The sequence below is a fragment of the Chaetodon trifascialis genome, chromosome 20, assembly GCF_039877785.1.
Source record: "Chaetodon trifascialis isolate fChaTrf1 chromosome 20, fChaTrf1.hap1, whole genome shotgun sequence".
Classification (NCBI taxonomy): domain Eukaryota; kingdom Metazoa; phylum Chordata; class Actinopteri; order Chaetodontiformes; family Chaetodontidae; genus Chaetodon; species Chaetodon trifascialis.
Genome location: NC_092075.1, coordinates 22,901,015 through 22,919,342, shown reverse-complemented (window position 1 = coordinate 22,919,342; position 18,328 = coordinate 22,901,015). Strand labels below are relative to the sequence as shown.

The window sequence follows — 18,328 nt, the reverse complement described above, 5'->3', positions numbered from 1 at the left end:
TATTTATTGTAATTGCTGTATTGTTTGGGTCATTTTATATTTTATCCTTTTACTCTGTACATCACTTTGGTCAACCCCAGTTGTTTTAAATGTGCTCTATAAATAAAGTTTGAGTTGAGTTGAGTTGAACGAGGTGCTGGAGACTGAGCTGAAGCACTTCGGGAGGTTTGCGAGTGGGTTCCGCGCGGTGAGTTTGGGCTGTAAGGACACCAAGCTGAAGCATGTTCAGTCTCTGCGGAGACAGGTGTTCATGTTTTTGACCTCGCCGACTCAAACACTGGATGTTTCTTTCTGTGTTAAGCATGAGGATGGCTTCTACATGGTGTATGCAAACTCCGGGAACATGAAGTGTTTTGAGTGTGGAGATGTGGGCCACAAGCGCATCGCTTGCCTGCACAGGCAGTGTGCAGGGGCGGGGCCTGCTGCGGCGGCGGGGCTGGATTACTGTACTGAAGTACTGTAGTACTTCCGGCGCCGTACGAGCGGCAGCCCTTTACAGCAGCTCGCTAGACTTTAAGAGTTTTTTCTTATCTTTTTCTGCTTTCTTGTGTGTCTTCTTTTATTCTTTTTATTCTACGTGTTTGTTAAAATCTGGCGCATCAGAGACATTAAACACGGTGACTCTGGCGCTACTTCGTAATCACTTTTTACAACCCGTACACTTTCTCCGCGTCGGTGGGTCCGCGAGAGACAATGGCTCCCATTGTTTACAGTAGGGATCAGCTGCTGGCCCTGCGTAACACAGCTGTGTGGCCGGAGGAGCGACCTGATGTCCCCCGCGAGTTAAGGAGGAGGATGCGGGGGTGCCGCGCAGGGATTAAACGTCGAGGGGGAGGGCTTACAGACTGACTCTCCCGTCCGTCATCATGGGGAACGTAAGATCTCTCCCCAACAAGATGGACGAGCTGGCAGCGCTGACGCGACAGGACTACCGGCGTTGCAGTTTGCCACTTTTCACGGAGACTTGGCTGGGAATGCAGCACACGGACGCGACGGTGGCGCTGGATGGATTTTCACTCGTTCGAGCGGACCGGACAGAGAAGAGCGGTAAGAGGAAAGGAGGAGGGCTGGCAGTGTTTGTGAACGATAGATGGTGTAACTCCAGGTACATCACTATCAAGAAGCAGCACTGCTGCCCAGACATTGAACTGTTGGCTGTTAGTCTGAGGCCATATTATCTGCCACGGGAGTTCTCACACGCCATAGTGGTGGCTGTGTATATTCCCCCCTCTGCTAACACCGACGCAGCCTGTGACGTCATCAACACCGTGATCAGCAGGCTGCAGACCCAGAAACCACAGGCCCTCTTACTGATCTCTGGGGATTTTAATCATGCCTCTCTGTCCTCCACTCTGCCCAAATTCATCCAGTATGTCACATGTGCCACCAGAGACAATAAAACACTGGACTTATTCTATGCCAACACCAAGGAGGCATACGAATCATCACTCCTCCCTCCTCTGGGAAGAGCTGATCACAACCTGGTTCATCTCCTGCCTGTCTACAAGCCCCTTGTCAACAGGCAACCAGCTGTGTCCCGCACAGTGAAGAGGTGGTCTGACGAGGCTGAGGAGGCTCTGAAGGACTGCTTCGAGACAACCGTGTGGGATATATTCAGCGACTCTCATGAGGAGGACATCGACAGTTTGACAGACAGCATCACGGACTACATAAACTTTTGTGTGGAGAACACTGTACCCACCAGGACTGTATGGTGTCACTCCAACAACAAACCCTGGATTAATCCTGACATTAAGGCTCTTCTAAAGGACAAGAAGAGGGCCTTCAAGTCAGGAAGCAAAGAGGAGCTGAAAACTGTTCAGAGGGAGCTCAGAAGGAAAATCAGGGAGGGGAAGGACAAATACAGGAGGAGAATGGAGGAACAGCTGCAGGAGAACAACACCGGAGGAGTCTGGAGAGGCCTGAAAACCATTTCAGGCCACCAGAAGCCAAACTCCCAGGCAGCCGGGGATTCAAAGTGGGCAGATGAGCTGAACACCTACTTCTGCAGGTTTGAGGAAGCATCTGCCCCTCCCCCAGCTGTACCAGCCCTGCAGCAGCCCTCCTTTGTTCTGCCAGCACTCTGCCCAAGTACCCCCCCCCCGCAGTATTCAGCTCACCACCTCCAACGCCACCCCCCACTGTTCTTCCCAGCCCCCCAGCCACTTCACAAGACACTCAGCCCCCCTGCTCCAACTTGTCTCTCACACCTCTCCAGGTGAGAAATCAGCTGAGGAGGTTAAAGACCAGGAAGGCTGCAGGACCAGATGGCCTCAGTCCCAGACTCCTCAGATCCTGCTCTGATCAGCTGAGCGGGATCATTGGACATTTGTTCAACCTGAGTCTGAGGCTGGGAAGGGTTCCGCGACTCTGGAAGACATCCTGCGTGGTACCTGTGCCAAATACTCCACATCCTAAGGACCCTAGCTGCTACAGGCCGGTGGCACTAACATCACACCTCATGAAAGCCTTGGAGCGGCTGGTCCTTACCCACCTGCACCCCCTGGTGAGCTCGTCCATGGACCCGCTGCAGTTCGCATACCAGCCTGGCATCGGAGTGGACGATGCCCTCATCTTCCTCCTCCATCGAGCCCTGTCTCACCTGGAGCTGCCGGGGAGCTCTGTTCGGGTCCTTTTCCTGGACCTCAGCAGTGCTTTCAACACCATCAGACCAGCCATCCTGAGGAACAAGCTGGGGCTTTCAGGAGTAGACCAACACCTCACATGCTGGATAGTGGATTACCTCTCCAACCGCCCTCAGTATGTGAGGACACGGGACTGTGGGTCAGGGACTGTCCTCTGCAGTGTGGGGGCCCCCCAGGGAACGGTGCTGGCACCGTTCCTCTTCACCCTTTATACAGCAGACTTTTCCCACCTGTCACCCACCTGCCACCTGCAGAAGTTCTCTGATGACTCTGCCATTGTCGGCCTCATCACAGATGGGGACGATAGGTCATACAGAGGACTTATTCAGGATTTTGTGGACTGGTGTCAGCAGAACCACCTGCTGATCAATGCAGATAAAACCAAGGAGTTGGTTGTGGACTTCCGCCGCTGCCGCCTGCGCTCTCCCCCATCACCAGTGAACATCCAGGGAAGGGACATTGAGATGGTTACATCTTATAAGTACCTGGGTGTTCATCTGAACAACAAACTGGACTGGACTCATAACACCACTGCACTTTATAAAAAAGGACAGAGCAGACTCTATCTGCTCAGGAGGCTGAGGTCTTTTGGGGTGCAGGGGGCACTCCTGAAGACCTTCTATGACTCTGTTGTGGCCTCTGCCTTCTTCTATGGTGTAGTCTGCTGGGGGAACAGCATCACAGCAGCTGACAGGAAGAGGCTGGACAAACTCATCAGAAAGGCCAGCTCTGTCCTGGGATGTCCTCTGGAACAGGTGGAGGAGGTGGGGGAAAGGAGGATGACAGCCAAGCTGTCCTCCATGACAGACAATGACTCCCACCCCCTCCAACACACACTCACTGCACTGAGGAGCTCCATCAGTGACAGGATACTACATCAAAAGTGTGTGAAGGAGCGGTATCGCAGGTCTTTCCTTCCTGCAGCCATCAGACTTTACAATAGAAAGTGCTTTAAGTAGGAGGTACAATAATCTGCATAACATTCTGTGCAATAACTGAACTGAACAATTTTTTTTGAAAAACAATCTGTGCAATAACCTGGGCAATAATCTGTGCAATATTTCAGTACATAAAAGCCTGTAATCTGTGCAATTTTTTTTTCTGTAAACTGTGCAATATTTTAGGTTTGTAAATACTATTGCCAGTACACCCTTTTGTATATACTTTGTGTTAACTGCATGCACTTTGTCTTTTAATATTCTATTCTGTTATTGATGCTGCTGTGAAATTCGGAATTTCCCCTCGAGGAACAAATAAAGGAATATTGAATTGAATTGAATTGAATTGAATTGAATTGAATTGAATTGAATTGAATTGAATTGAATTGAATTTGGGGCTGATAACCAGGGGACGAGCAGTGCTGGAGAGCTGTCTGGGGCTGGAATGGGGGAGAGTTAACGGGCAGCGTTGCAGCTGCCCCTGCAGGTGTAGAAGAGGAGAGCTGTGAGCAGCAGACACAGGCTGAAGCTGCTGAGTCCAGTGGTTCTGGGTCTGAGGCGGCAGAGGCTGCTGGTGTTGATGGTGCTGTTTGTGGGGCTGCAGGGTGTAGTGGTTCTGTGGATAATGATAAATCAGCTGGGGAAGTGGAGGTTGAACCTGCACTTAGGCCAGGAAGGAGTGAGGATGATATGGGGGGGTCACAGCAGGATGTGGAGTGTTTGGCTGTGCAGGAGTCTGATGGGAGGAAGGTCAGTGTAGCGGATGGAGCAGAGCAGCAGATGCTGGAGGCTGATGGCTGTCAGGATATGAGTGACATGGAGTGTGAATCAGATTCTGATGGGGTTTCTGTAGCAGGTGCTGCCTCTCAGGATGTAGATTTATACTCTCTGGAGAAGATTAATGGGTTTCTGGATGATACTTTTGGGAAGAAAGTTAATGTGAAATGTGAGTATTTTCCTGATATTGAGAAGTTTATTCGGTCGGCCACAACCCTGCAAAAAGTTGTGGGTACAGATGTGCTGTAGGGCAAAAAAAGGTACCGTCTTAAAAAACATGTCACTAGTCTCAGGAAAAGAATGAGAGGGTCCCAACAGTTAAATGGAAAAATGAAAAAATCCAAATAAAAGTATCATGTTCAGGCAACACTGGGTGTTTCTTCCTTTCTGTCTCTTTCTGCTCTGTCTACTGGTCTGTCTCTCCTCCACTCATATGCAGGGGTTAAGGGTCGCCTCTTTAAATATAAATGGGGAAAGAGATGCACAGAAAAGGGCTTTAACCAAAGAGGTGATAGAACAGAAAAGATTAGATCTAACCTTTCTTCAAGAAACACACAGTGATACTGTAAATGAAATAGACTGGGGCTTATGGTGGGAAGGACAGTATGTTCTTAGCCATGGGACAAATTTAAGAGCAGGAGTTGCAATTTTATTTTCTCCAAATCTTAATGTTAACATCTTATCCAGTATGGAGATGGTGAATGGGAAAGTCCTTATGGTGAAGGCTGAAATTGAGGAATTTACTTTTATCTTCATAAATGTTTATGCTTCCAATCAAGGCTCTGACCGTGAGCAACTTTTTAAATTGAGCAACTTTTTAAAAATTAAGCAGCACTGATTCCAGAGAGTGTGTTGTGTTAGGCGGAAACTGGAACTGCTGCACTGGTTTCTCCCTGGATAGGACTGGGCAGGAGCCACATCCTCAGTCAGCCTCAGTTTTATCTCAGGTTCTAAAGAGTTCTAATCTAACTGATGTGTGGAGGATGAAGCATCCTGCAGTCAGACAGTACACATGGGTTAAGATATCAGATGGCAGAGTTAGTGCAGCTAGATTAGACAGGTTTTATTTATCTAGCTGGTGTGATGCTAGAGTTGGTAATTGTCAGATCCTCCCTGTTGGCTTTACAGACCATCACCTGGTTTTAATGGAACTGATTTTATGTCCTACGGGAAAACCAAAATCTTTTTGGCATTTTAGTGTTAAGATGTTGCAGGATCAAATTTTTTGTGATAATTTTCAACTGTTTTGGGCATATTGGAGGTCTAGGAAAGGTGATTTTACTTCCCTTAATCAGTGGTGGGAGGTGGGGAAAGCTCAGATTAGGGTGTTCTGTCAACAATATGCATGTAAACTCATTGTTAACATCAGGAGGGCAGTGAAGAAGTTAGAGGAGGAGATAAGTGACCCGGAAAATGTCTCACAAGCAGATCATCAAAACTGTGATCTTTTAAATGCCAAAAAGCAAGAACTTAGTGGTTTTCTGCATGAGAAAGCCAAGGGAGACTTAGTTAGAGCTAGGTTTACCAGGATCCAGGATATGGATGCACATACAGCTTTCTTTTTTAACTTGGAGGAATCTGCTGTAAAGAAAAAGCAAATGGTGTGTCTTCGTCTTCCTGATGGGAGGGTGACAGCAGACCCGACCGAGATGAGACAACATGCAGTGGACTTCTACACGGACTTGTTCAGGGCCGAGGTCTGTGATCTGTCTACCACAGAACTTTTACAGGGGCTTCCTCAGCTGAGCTCAGAAGATCAAGAGACACTGAACGCAGATATAACTCTGGCTGAGCTGACTGCTGCCGTGTTTCAGATGGCGTCGGGCAAGGCTCCAGGAATGGACGGCATACCTGCAGACTTCTTTAAGCACTTTTGGAGTATTTTGGGGCAGGACATTCTTGATGTTTTTAATGAGTGCTTTAAAAAGAACTACTTCCAGCCTCCTGTAGGCGTGCAGTGCTCTCTCTACTGCCTAAGAAAGGGGATTTAACCCTTCTGAAAAACTGGAGGCCGGTGGCCATTTTATGCACTGACTACAAAATTTTATCTGAAGTTTTAGCGAATAGGTTGAAAGATTTCACAGAACTGTTGATTGGTCCGGATTAGTCCTACTGTGTTCCTGGTAGATCTATGTTGGATAACCTGTTTTTAATGAGAGACGTTTTTGATATTTGTAAATTATATAATGTTAATGTCGGTTTTATCTCTATTGACCAAGAGAAGGCATTTGATCGTGTTGATCATTCTTTTCTTTTTTCATCTTTGCAGGCTTTTGGGGTTGGGGAGGTTTTCCTGTCCTGGGTTAAAGTATTGTATATTGATGCTTGGTGTGTAGTAAAGGTAGGGGGAGGTTTAAGCTGTCCTGTGCCAGTTAAGAGAGGTATTAGGCAGGGCTGCCCTTTTTCAGGGCTGCTTTACAGCCTTGCTATAGAGCCACTTCTTTGTAGGCTAAGAGGTGGCCTGAAGGGTCTTGCTCTGCCTGAGCTGGCTCCAGGCCCTCCTCTTGTTCTATCGACCTACGCTGACGATGTTACTGTGATTGTCAGAGACCAGGGAGATGTACAGGTTTTAGAGGACAGTTTGAAACTGTATGGGAAAGCTTTGTCAGCTAGAATTAATTGGGACAAAAGTGAGGCATGTCTGGCAGGTCAGTGGAGCTTGGGGAGTACTCCTGGTCTTCCAGGGAACCTTTGTTGGGGTAAAAATGGAATTAAAATACTTGGAGTGCATTTGGGAAATGAGGACTTTCAAAAACAGAACTGGGTGGGAGTGCTAGAGAAGGTAGAGGCCAGGTTGTCTCAATGGAAATGGTTGCTACCTTATCTGTCCTACAGGGGGAGAATACTGATCATCAATGCCCTGTGGTATAGGCTGCTTGTTCTGGTGCCACCTCCAGACTTTGTGAGGGAGGTGCAACAACTGTTGGTGAACTTCTTCTGGTCTGGTCAGCACTGGCTGAACGCGTCGGTTCTGTACCTCCCTGTCATAGAGGGGGGGCATGGACTGGTGGACATTCAGGCAAGAACTGCAGCCTTCAGATTGCAGACGGCACGGAGGTTGCTGTATGGCTGTGGTTACTGTTGGTTGGCTCCCGCTCGGCTGCTCCTTAGGAAGGCTGGGCATCTTGGATTGGATAAACACCTCTTTCTGTTGAGACTGCCAGAGGTTGACCTGACGGGACTGACACCTTTCAATAGATCAGTGGTGGAGGCCTGGCAGACTCTTAAGATCACACAGACTCTTGATCCTAGGCCTGGAATGTGGCTCTTCGAAGAACCACTGTTTCATAACGCCTTTCTCAATGTCGCCGCCTTTTCCTCAGCTACCTTGAGGAGGAAATTCATTGAGGGTGGTATTGTTAAACTTGGCCATCTCGCAAAAGTGTCACTGAACAGCCTTGGGGGAATTACTGGCATCCAGTCCTCCAGAGTGCTGACCAAGATGGTGGAAGAAGTCTGGCAGGCACTGTCCACGCCACTAAGAACTTTTGCCACGAACTGTGTGTTTGCTGACCGATGGACAGAGGACAGTGTGTACGAGTTCCCCTCACTGAACGTCAGTCCTGCTGCTGAGAGGCAAGAGGAGAGTGGGTGGCTTCTCTCCTTGGCCATGCCGGTGCTGGGTGCTTTCAACACCTGTGGGAAGAAGCACCTTTACTACAGCTGTGTGAAGGTGCTGAACATTCGCAGCCTGAGTGGGGTCAGGGAGTCGAGATGGGGTGAGGTTGTTGGTTCAGACTGGACCCCTAAAGGCATTGAGAGGTTGGGTAGAGGATTTGGGGGAGGAGTTCTCATTCCCATTGTTTGTTATTGGGCTCAAATACACAATCAAAAATAGAGGTATTGTGGTTCTGGTCAATTTTCTGTTTGGAACAGCTAAATTGGCAATCTGGAAGACCAGGAAGAACCAGCTTGCTGGTCAGGGCTGGACTGATGTGGTCCGGTGTTTAAAGGGGTTGGTGGAAGTTCGTTTGAGGGTGGAGCATGCTTTTTATGCCCTGACTGGCAACCTGGACTCCTTCAGGACTCTGTGGGGGGCCAGGCAGGTTTTGTGTTCAGTGGGTGAGGATGGCATACTGGTCCTTAATTTTTAGTGTATCATTGTGGGTGTGTTGTGGTTGTTTTCGGTGGTGTGAGGGTTTGTTGGGTTTGTACTGACATATGTTTGTGTGTGTGTGTGTGTGTGTGTGTGTGTGTGTCTGCTTTGTGATGTTTGTGGATTGACCTTTCTTTTAAAATAGTGTAAATAAAAGTTGTTTTTAAAAGTCAAAAAGTCTCTCTCTCTGTCTCTCCCTGTCTCTCTCTCTCTCTCTCTCTCTCTCCCTAACCCAACCACTCGAAACAGATGGCCGCCCACCCAGAGCCTGGTTCAGCCTGAGGTTTCTGCCTATTAAAAAGAAGTTTTTTCTCACCACTGTCGCCAAGTGCTTGCTAATGAAGGAATTGTTCGGCCTCTGTAGATAAAGAATATGGTCTATACCAGCTCTATATAGAAAGTGTCTTGAGGCAACTTCTGTTGTAATTTGGCGCTATATAAACAACACTGAATTGAAATGAACTGATTTTTGATTTTTTGAATTGTCATTAAATTCTGAAAAACATAATTGGAAAAACGTAATTGGAAATGTGACTGATAGATTTTCCCTTGTTTTTAACCTCTTTGAGTAACCTGTGTGGGAAGCAGTGTGGAAAGCAGATCTCTCGTGTGTGTAATGACCCTAAAGTTCACGCTTCAAGGAGTGAGTTACAATAATTAGTGTAAAAGTGTTCAGATAACTTCAGGTTGCAGTCTAAAAGTGTTAGAAGGCCATATGTTCACTGTTCGCAGAGGATGTAAAATTCCTGTTAAAGAATGCCACGAAAACCTGTTGCTAATGTCCTTCATCAGATGTCTCTGCTCAAGTTACTAGCTCCACTCTCCACTCTGGCTATGAGCCAGGTTAAATTAGTCCAAATAAACAACTGCACTCCCACTTATGGTAAGACAGGTAAAGCTAGCTGTAAGCATATCACATGCCTACAACAACTATACAGTCATATGAGAGCAAAGCACTCTCATTCTGTGTGTGTGTGTGTGTGTGTGTGTGTGTGTGTGTGTGTGTGTGCGTGTGCATGTGCATGTGAGGGGATGGGGGGGTGATTAGATAGTTCCTAGTGAATATCAAATACTATTTTTATTTTAAATGCCCACCCTATCAATAATACTGAAACTACTGTTAAAAGTAAAATGAAAATTTTGGTGACTAATTTTACACATCATAGTCATAACCATAAGTGTCTTCTCTCATTTTGGCTTAAAGAAAAGCTATTACTCCTCCTCCACAGAGAGGTCAAAGGCCTGGGTCTGTAGCTCGCAGTGTGTTTCAGTGGAGGACATTTGAGCAGTGTGTGTGTGTGTGTGTGTGTGTGTGTGTGTGTGTGTGTGTGTGTGTATGTATCTGACACTTTTGTCAGTGTTGTGGCTGCGGATGCTGTAGGCAATCATAAATCTGTCCTCTGACCTCTGTCCTCCTCTGGCTTTATGGTGGGTCGGCAAGGGCGAAGTCTCATTCATCAGCTCCACTGTATTTCATCTTTAACACTGTGTCAACCTTTATGTCACAGAGCTTCCTCTCACTTGAAAAAATATCTACAGAGATCTACCTTGGACTATTTCCATTAGGTCACAGCTCTGTACGTCTGTACGCTCACTGTTTCTGCAGTACTTAGGGGATCTTATCTGGTCTATAATTTTGATCTACTGACAATATCTGAGCAGGCTGGAAGTCAGAGTGTAGCACAGTTTGCATGCTGATATACCATATTTTCCGGACTGTAAGTCACTCCGGAGCATCAGTCAAAAAATGCGTCATGAAGAGCAAAGCCTAGGGCTCTCAAGTCTCATGCATTGGGCATGAGACACACGCATTTCAACCCGTTAACACGCTCACACCTGCACCTTGTATTTGTGAATACTAATAAACAAAATTAATAAAAAATCCATCCATCCATCATCCATTGTCTATACCCGACTATCCCTTTCGGGGTTGCGGCTGGAGCCTATCCCAGCTGTCAACAGGGTGAGAGGCGGGGTACACCCTGAACTGGTCACCAGCTGATCGCAGGGCAACATATAGACAGACAACCATTCATGCTCACATTCACACCCAAGGACAATTTTAGAGTCACCAATTAACCTAATGAGCATGTTTTTGGTCTGTGGGAGGAGTGTCTGGAGAGAACCCACGCATGCACGGGAAGAACATGCAAGCTTCACACAGAAAGGCCCTGCCCGACCCGGGGATCGAACCAGCGACCTTCTTGCTGTGAGGCACGTGCACTCCCTGCTGCGCCACTGTGCTGCCCCAATAATAAATCATAAATAATAAATTAAATTAATAATAAATTACCAGGACAGTGTGCAACTTGGTGGGCACTATCCTGGTATTTTTTAGAACAGTGGAACAGGTAGAGGAATTAGTAATGTGTCGGTCGCAAATTTATGTGTCATTCATTAGATCAGAGCCCCCCCTCGCTGCCGTCGCCAAAATCTCACTCTGCACTCAGTTCAATTTATTTAGAAATTTATTTAGAATTTTATTTCACAAAAAAACAAGAACAGACATCCAACAGACACATCTGGCTGATTAGGTGTCTGGTATGTTAACGTAAAACATTAACAGACAATTAGCTATACAATAGCATAAACATAACATACCTGGGAGGCTGAATACGCTAAATTAATATAACAAGCCAGCGAGTCCAACAAGCAAGTTCACCAAGCTCCCGATCTCATTCCACGTCACTGACTCCATTGAAATCTTCATCCTCGGTGTCGCTCCTGAACAACTCTGCCAACTCCGGAGGAAGATGAAGTGCGTCTCCTCTTCTGTGATGATGTCATTAGACTCAGCATCAGTTCCAGTTATTCCGGCCTCTCTGAATCCCTACAGGATGGTTTCAGTTGTCACTGAAGTCCATGCTTTGTCAATCCATCTGAGAACTTGCTTGAAAGTTGCATGGCGCGTCCTCCCCGTTGCTGTGAAGCTGTGCACTCCATCCACCATCCACTCTTCCCACAGGTGACGCAAGCCTGCCTTAAAGCTCTGGTTCACAGAGATGTCGAGTGGCTGGAGTACTTTGGTTAAGCCTCCAGGGATAATGGATAATGACTGAAATGAGTTTCCTCCGCAGGGTGGCAGGGCGCTCCCTTAGAGATAGTGTGAGGAGCTCTGTCACCCGGGAGGAGCTCAGAGTAGAGTTGCTGCTCCTCCACATCGAGAGGAGTCAGCTGAGGTGGCTTGGACATCTTTATTGGATGCCCCCCCTGGACGCCTCGCTAGTGTTCCAGGCATGTCCCACCGGAAGGAGGCCCCGGGGAAGACCCGGGACACACTGGAGTGATTATGTCACTCGGCTGGCCTGGGAACACCTCGGGGTCCCCCTGGTAGAGCGAAGTTTGGGCATCCCTGCTCAGACTGCTCCCCCCGCGACCCGGTCCCGGATGAAGTGGGAGAAAATGGATGGATGGATGGATGGATGGATGGATGGATGGATGGATGGATGGATGGATGGATGGATAGATAATGGCAGTTATGGAGTTGCAAGCTTTTATTTTATTTTTGAATTGTGGCATTATGTGCGCTCGCATACTGTCCATCACAAGCAGGGCTTTGCATGTTTTAAAGAAGCCATCACTATGCTTAGTGTAGTACTTTGTAAGCCAAAGCTTCATCATTTCTTCATTCATCCACCCTTTTTCATTCATGGCCAGGACAACTTTGGAGATTGGTATTCGTGTTTTGGCATGGTTTTCCATTTGAAAATGACCATCGGTGGCAGTCATTTAAATTAATCTCCTTGGCAACTGCCTGGGTGTGGAGACGTAACTGCACCGTTGACAAGCCTCTCCCGGCAGCACGTTGTTCAAGCACCCATCTGTGGACTTGTTTCTCCAGCTCTGGCCATCGTGCTTTAAGCCCACGATTAGCTTTCATTATTTTTTTTCTTTGCAGTAAGAGAAACCTCTGCTTTTCGGCAGTCCCTCACAAGTTTCTCACTCACTCCAAACTTTCGTTCTGCCGCACGATTACCATTTTTGGCTGCATATTTTACTACCTGCAGTTTGTAACCTGCATTATAGGATGTTCTTTTTTGGGGGCATTTTGTTTGTGTTCAGTCTTTCTCAGTTGTCCTTTTTTCAGGTAATTTGTGGTGCAGGAGTGGTAGAGGTGCAGTTGTCACAAGCCTAGAGCTGTAGACGGTAATCTCACCTAGTCGCAGGACGAGACAAATTATGAAAAAAAGTGCGACTTATAGTCTGAAGATACGGTACACATTTGCTAAAGTTTCCTCATTTTCCCCTCTTTTTCTCAAGAAGAGTCAATGGTTGGAGCCAAACCATAATCTTTTCCTTAACCAACCAAGTAGTTTAGTTGCCTAAACCTCCGCAAGCAATTTTGTTGCCTAAACCTAACCAAAGTGCAACTATTTGTGCAACTATGTTAACCATGTGTTTATTATAGTTGTCAAAAAACTTTATTTGACAGTCTAAGCAGATTTTGCTATTTGCACGTCGCATATTTGTGATGTGACGATTTGTCCACAGAGCTGTGTAGGTTGAGAAATTTTGTAAAGTTGTAGTGCCTTAAAAAACTGATGCCAAGGGGTCCTGACCATGCATTTGTTTGTGACAAGTTGAGAGTGAGAGAATGTGTTCAACTGTTATTGAAATGAGTTAATGGAAGTCATGAACATCTTCACATTATCTAATATTCCCCTGAAACTTTGCTTAACTGAAAAGGCATTACAGACATTTTCCTCTCTGTATAACATCTGGCTTCACGTTTGTACAAGAATGAATTACCATTCAGTCAATTTTGTGTACTGAGGCTGCTACAATGAGCAGTCTTTAAAAAAACAAACAAAAAAACTAACGTAAAACAGCTGCTTTCCTCATACTTCAGCAACACTTAGAGGAGTTGAAAGGCCTAAGTCACTTCAGTTTGACAACAAATCTTGAGGGGTCTTTGCCTGTAACCAGATGTCACACACTAATTTTATGTTACCAGAAGAATAACAAGAAAGAAAATTAGTGTAGCAGTCAGGATGAGTTGAGCTATGTACTGAGATTCACCTCAAACATGCCTGCCTCTCAACTGATCCTAACTGAAAATTTAGACAACATGTACTGAGAGCTATGTATCAAACTCCTGTTTGATGCCAGGAGTGCCAGGGCCATCACAAGAAAATTAGGGCCTTGGAGTCCTTGGTTGAAGGCAAAAGTGATGGAACCAATGATGTATGAAAATACATGAACAAGTGCAAAGCCCAACACATCTCTACTGCAAGGACAAACAATGCAGTCAACAGAAGAAATGTCCTTGTTTTTGCAGGTTGCTGGTTTCAAGAAGTGTGGATGATGGCATAGTTGCACCCAAGAACTTAAAATGTTGGTCATAGTGTATTTTTGGATTCTTTTACAGTTCATTCAGTCAAATTTTTCAGTTAAATCATTTCTTATATATTGTATCATACAGCCTCTTGGCGGTTTTACATTTTTTCGGATTACTATCATGCCATCAGTGCTACTCAAACAAAACACAACAGGGACAGGAAAAGACTATTTATATATATAAGACATTTATCCATTCCACCCAGTGCAATTTCTAAATTTGTACATTGTATATTTCTTTCAACTGTGCAATAACACTATTTATTATCCATTATTGGCAACTATATTTTTATAAACTGTATATATTGTGCATATACATAGACCTAGAATTTCCCAAGTGAAATAGTATTTCTCAAGTGCAATACAATGCATGTCAGTTTTTTCATAAAACTAGAAGCAACAGTACTTTTTTATGGCAGTAGAATTCTTTGGTATTTACTTTTTTATTTATTTTTTTTTAAAGCTGTACAAATGTACATAGTTGTTTTTCTATTCTGTATCTTGTATACTTCTATATTTTTATTTTGACCTCTTTATGCCACTGTGCTTGCTTTTTGTATCTTGCTGGCTGTAACAGCTAAATTTCTCCCTTGTGGGATCAATAAAGTCCAATCTTATCTTATTAAATTATATGGCTTATTTTCAGAATTCTAAAGAAATGTCTATCGAACTGTTTACATTAAATGTATATAGTTTGTGTGTTTATCTATGCTTTGTGCCCTCCTCTGCACATATTATCTCAATGTATTTGTCTGTTTGAAGTGGTGGCTGCACTAGTTACCTGCTGGAGGCTGATGGAAACTGAGACTTTTGGAAACAATGATGCAGACACCCAAATTTGTTTTCTAATTGGATCTTAACTTTCATGACATTTCCTTCCCTGATTAATGATTAGCATGTGACAATTTTCAGAGGAAATTAAACATCATCCTGTCTAAATTGATGAGCCTTGACTACCAGAGGTTAAGTCAACATGGATAACAAATTACATACATTGCTGCCCTTGTTGTCTATTCTAGCAGTTGTCCTGTTAAACTGTGTATTTTATCATGTTAGTAATGTCTACAACAACAGAAGGAAACACCAGCATGCACATACCAAGTGTATGTGAAGGGTCATGTAATACGTGTTTTCAGGTGTGTTGTGTCTGGATGGAGATTATTGCTGATAGTGTGTTGAAATGCTTGTATGAACAGACGTTTTGTTGTATTAGTGTTAGTGTGGATGTAGCCTTGGTTTGCTCAGAAAGAAAAGTTGAGTAGGACGTCAGTGTTATGACACCAGTCCAGTCTTTTGTTGATTTGGACCTCAAGGTACCTGTATGAGGCCACCTTTTCCACTTTTGGATTTCTTTTGGGGAAAAACTGCATTCCATGTCATGTGCTTGAGGTCAAATTTAGCAGTTTAATCGTTATTCAGTCACATCTGTTGGATTTGATTTAACTCTCTCTCTCTGGTACTCTTAAAGGATCAACATATCTCTATATGGAAACATAAATTATAGTTAAAAGAAAAATAATAAAAACTAATAATTGCTAATATATATATATATATATGAATATGAAAAGTGAAAAATATACTGGGAATTCATTAACATCGTCATAATTAAGTTTCATAGTCTTAGTTGTATTGTTTTATTAGAAACTAGAGGCTTCATCTGGGACTGTCCTTATTATCAATAATCTCATTGTTGTTTTTGTCATTATATTAAAATTTTTACAATTTAATTTACACTACACTAAATATTCTACCACATTCTACCATTCTTTTAATCTTGTTCCACAGTAAAGATTATCATTTTCTCGACTTTGTAAAAACATTGATTGATGGCGAGATAGTGGATCTAATTAATTTTTCTTGCCAGTTGCAATGCAACAACAAACAGGAAGCAACACTGGCAGACTGTAAATCAGTGAGCTGCAGCTCCTCATCAGGACACACTCAGTCATCAAAGTAAGTTTAGACGTGACCGAGCTGAGTGATTAAAGACAACAACTCAGTTGCTGTAATAATCTGATGATGCTGTAGAATATCACAAACACATATACACACACACATTGACACACACAAACAAACAACAATCAGCCAGCTCCCAAGAGATTTGGTCTCATTACACTATCAAGTCCAATAATAAACCCAAATGTAATGTGTGTTTGTTTGTGTCAATGTGTGTGTTGTGTGTGCGTGTGCATGTGCACGTGCATGTCTGTGTGCAAGTGTGTTACCATCAACACTGCTCCTGTCAATGATGTTGGTTTCAGACAGCCAGTAGGTGTGGTCTCCACCCCGTCCTGGAGGACCAAAAACAATGACATCATGAAGGAACATAAAAGATTTATGAAATAAATCGGTATGAAATAACTTTCTTTGTTAAGATGGTACACACACAGACCTGAGAGTGCATTTTGTCTAAATCTTAATGTTATAACCACCTGCCAGGATAGTAACACGTCACAGGATATATGAGATGAATTCCCATTGTGAGGACTTTCAGCAGTCTGCACCATCAACAAAAGACAACAAAAGATAACAAGCCTGAATTACCACTGCCCATGGGCCTTAGACCCACAGGGCCTCCAAATTTCCCAAATTCACTGTTTTATTTATTTATTTTATTTCATCATTTCAATTTCTTTTGATTTACACCAGTACAATAAGTAAAATCTGAATTAAAAAGGGCACTGGAGTGCTGTGGTGATGGTGATTTAGTTTATTTTAAGGGAGTTTACAAGGGGCCTCACAACACATTTTGCTGTGTGCTGTAATAGGTTAATGCTGCCACTGTTTTTGGTCTGTGGGAGGAAGCCAGAGTACCCAGGAAGAACACGCAAACTTCACACAGAAGGGCCCTGCCCGGGGATCGAACCAGCAACCTTCTTGCTGTGAGGCACGCGCACTTCCTGCTTGTTCCACCGTGCCGCCTAGTTTGTAAAGCAGAAATAAATAATAAATATGTTGTCTTTGTACTGTTTTCAATTGAGTACATGTCAAAAAAGATGAGCAAATATAACATTCTGTTTTGTGTGTTACACAGTGTTCCAACTGTTTTGGAATTGGTTGTAGTCTGGTTAAAGCTGATTTTTTTTCAATGGTCTAAATGGGTCTGGTCTGGTGACAACTGTTTCCCCTTGTTAGAGAAACAGTCAACCAATCAAAGGATTGTAGGGGAGATTGAGAATGGGGGTGTCATCTTACCTAGCTAGCTCACTAACTAGTTATATCCATGAAAAATGGTAATTAGCAGGGACTTAAGCCACCAGCAGTATATCATCATCATCAAAAAGTCACCCAACTCCGCACTTGATATAATGACCATGAAAATGGATAACCCCTGCCTAAGTTCTGTAATTAGACACTATCGACACAGTCACTACCTGAAGGAAGCAATTCAGTTTTCCCAGTCTGTTACCGCAGACAGAAGTTTTGATTTCAATTGATCTCACTGCATTGTCATAATATTATTGTCTTGCATTCCACATACAACAAAACATATGCTACAAACTTATGGAACATCAGACATGACAAATCTCCTCCTCCTTCTCATTTCAGTCCCACCAAGCAGCGCAACTCGGAAAGAGGGAGGGGAGAAGGCGTGGAGTGGGTTTGACACAGCCGAGTCAAATCTTCACTAATCACAGCAGCTCCTCGCCTCACCTTTAAGAACGCCGCTGGCCAGGCGCATAGCAAGTTTCCAGGAGACTGACGTCACTCATGTCTCCTGACATCCGTTTGCATTACTTTGCACACCCGTTTGTATATACTGTTTATTTTCCATATATATATATATATATATATATATGTGTGTGTGTGTGTGTTTATATTTGCTTTTTATACATATAGTTCTCTCTCCTTCTTTTCTAATTGTATTCTAATTCTATTTCCCCTCGGGGATGAATAAAGGATTTCTGATTCTGATTCTGATGTCTAAATATGAGGTCCTTAGATGTTAAATCCTCGGCCTCCTCCTCATCCTCCTCGAAGCAATGATGTACTCCATCTTTGTCAACGTTAAGCATTACTATGATTACATTTGTATTTGGAATGAAATGACGTGGGTAATAGTGGACAACGATCATCACTTACGTTTTTTCCATGTGTCTGTCTCTCTCTGTCTCTCGAGTGCTCTGAGATAGATGCAGTATATATGCTCTGTAGGATGCCACGGCTGTTTCTGGTTGGCACAGCGACGTTAACCGATTAGTTCGCATCCCTGTTTCACCTGTGTACATTCAGTCAGGGTGAGTGACCATTACGCGTGCCGAACGTGCTTGCGATGTGGTCAGATGAGATGCTGATCAAAATATAGGTCTGACTGTATGTGCTGACACAGATAGCTGTATTAAATCGTCGCTGTTTAATTATTGATCGCAGTGTGCGTTCGATGACTGACCGAGCACTGCTGAAAACACCATTAAAACCACGCTGCCGTCTTGTTGACGGTGTGATATATGGCGTCATCAACCACGTTTTCAGCGGATAGCTGTTATCACCTAGCAGCCATCCATCCAGAGGGGTGTCCCCCTGAAAGACTGTAG

General features: G+C 44.4%; 1 protein-coding gene across 7 annotated transcripts in view; it reads right to left on the bottom strand.

The window, feature by feature from the left end:
* Positions 1-18,328, bottom strand: part of dcc (DCC netrin 1 receptor) — a 427,309-nt gene that overhangs the window by 119,625 nt on the left and 289,356 nt on the right. For all 7 annotated transcript variants that reach the window (XM_070989802.1, XM_070989803.1, XM_070989805.1 and 4 more), the window contains exon 22: positions 16,019-16,084. In XM_070989802.1, the coding sequence (XP_070845903.1) occupies positions 16,019-16,084 (66 nt within the window). The remainder of the gene's footprint in view (positions 1-16,018; positions 16,085-18,328) is intronic.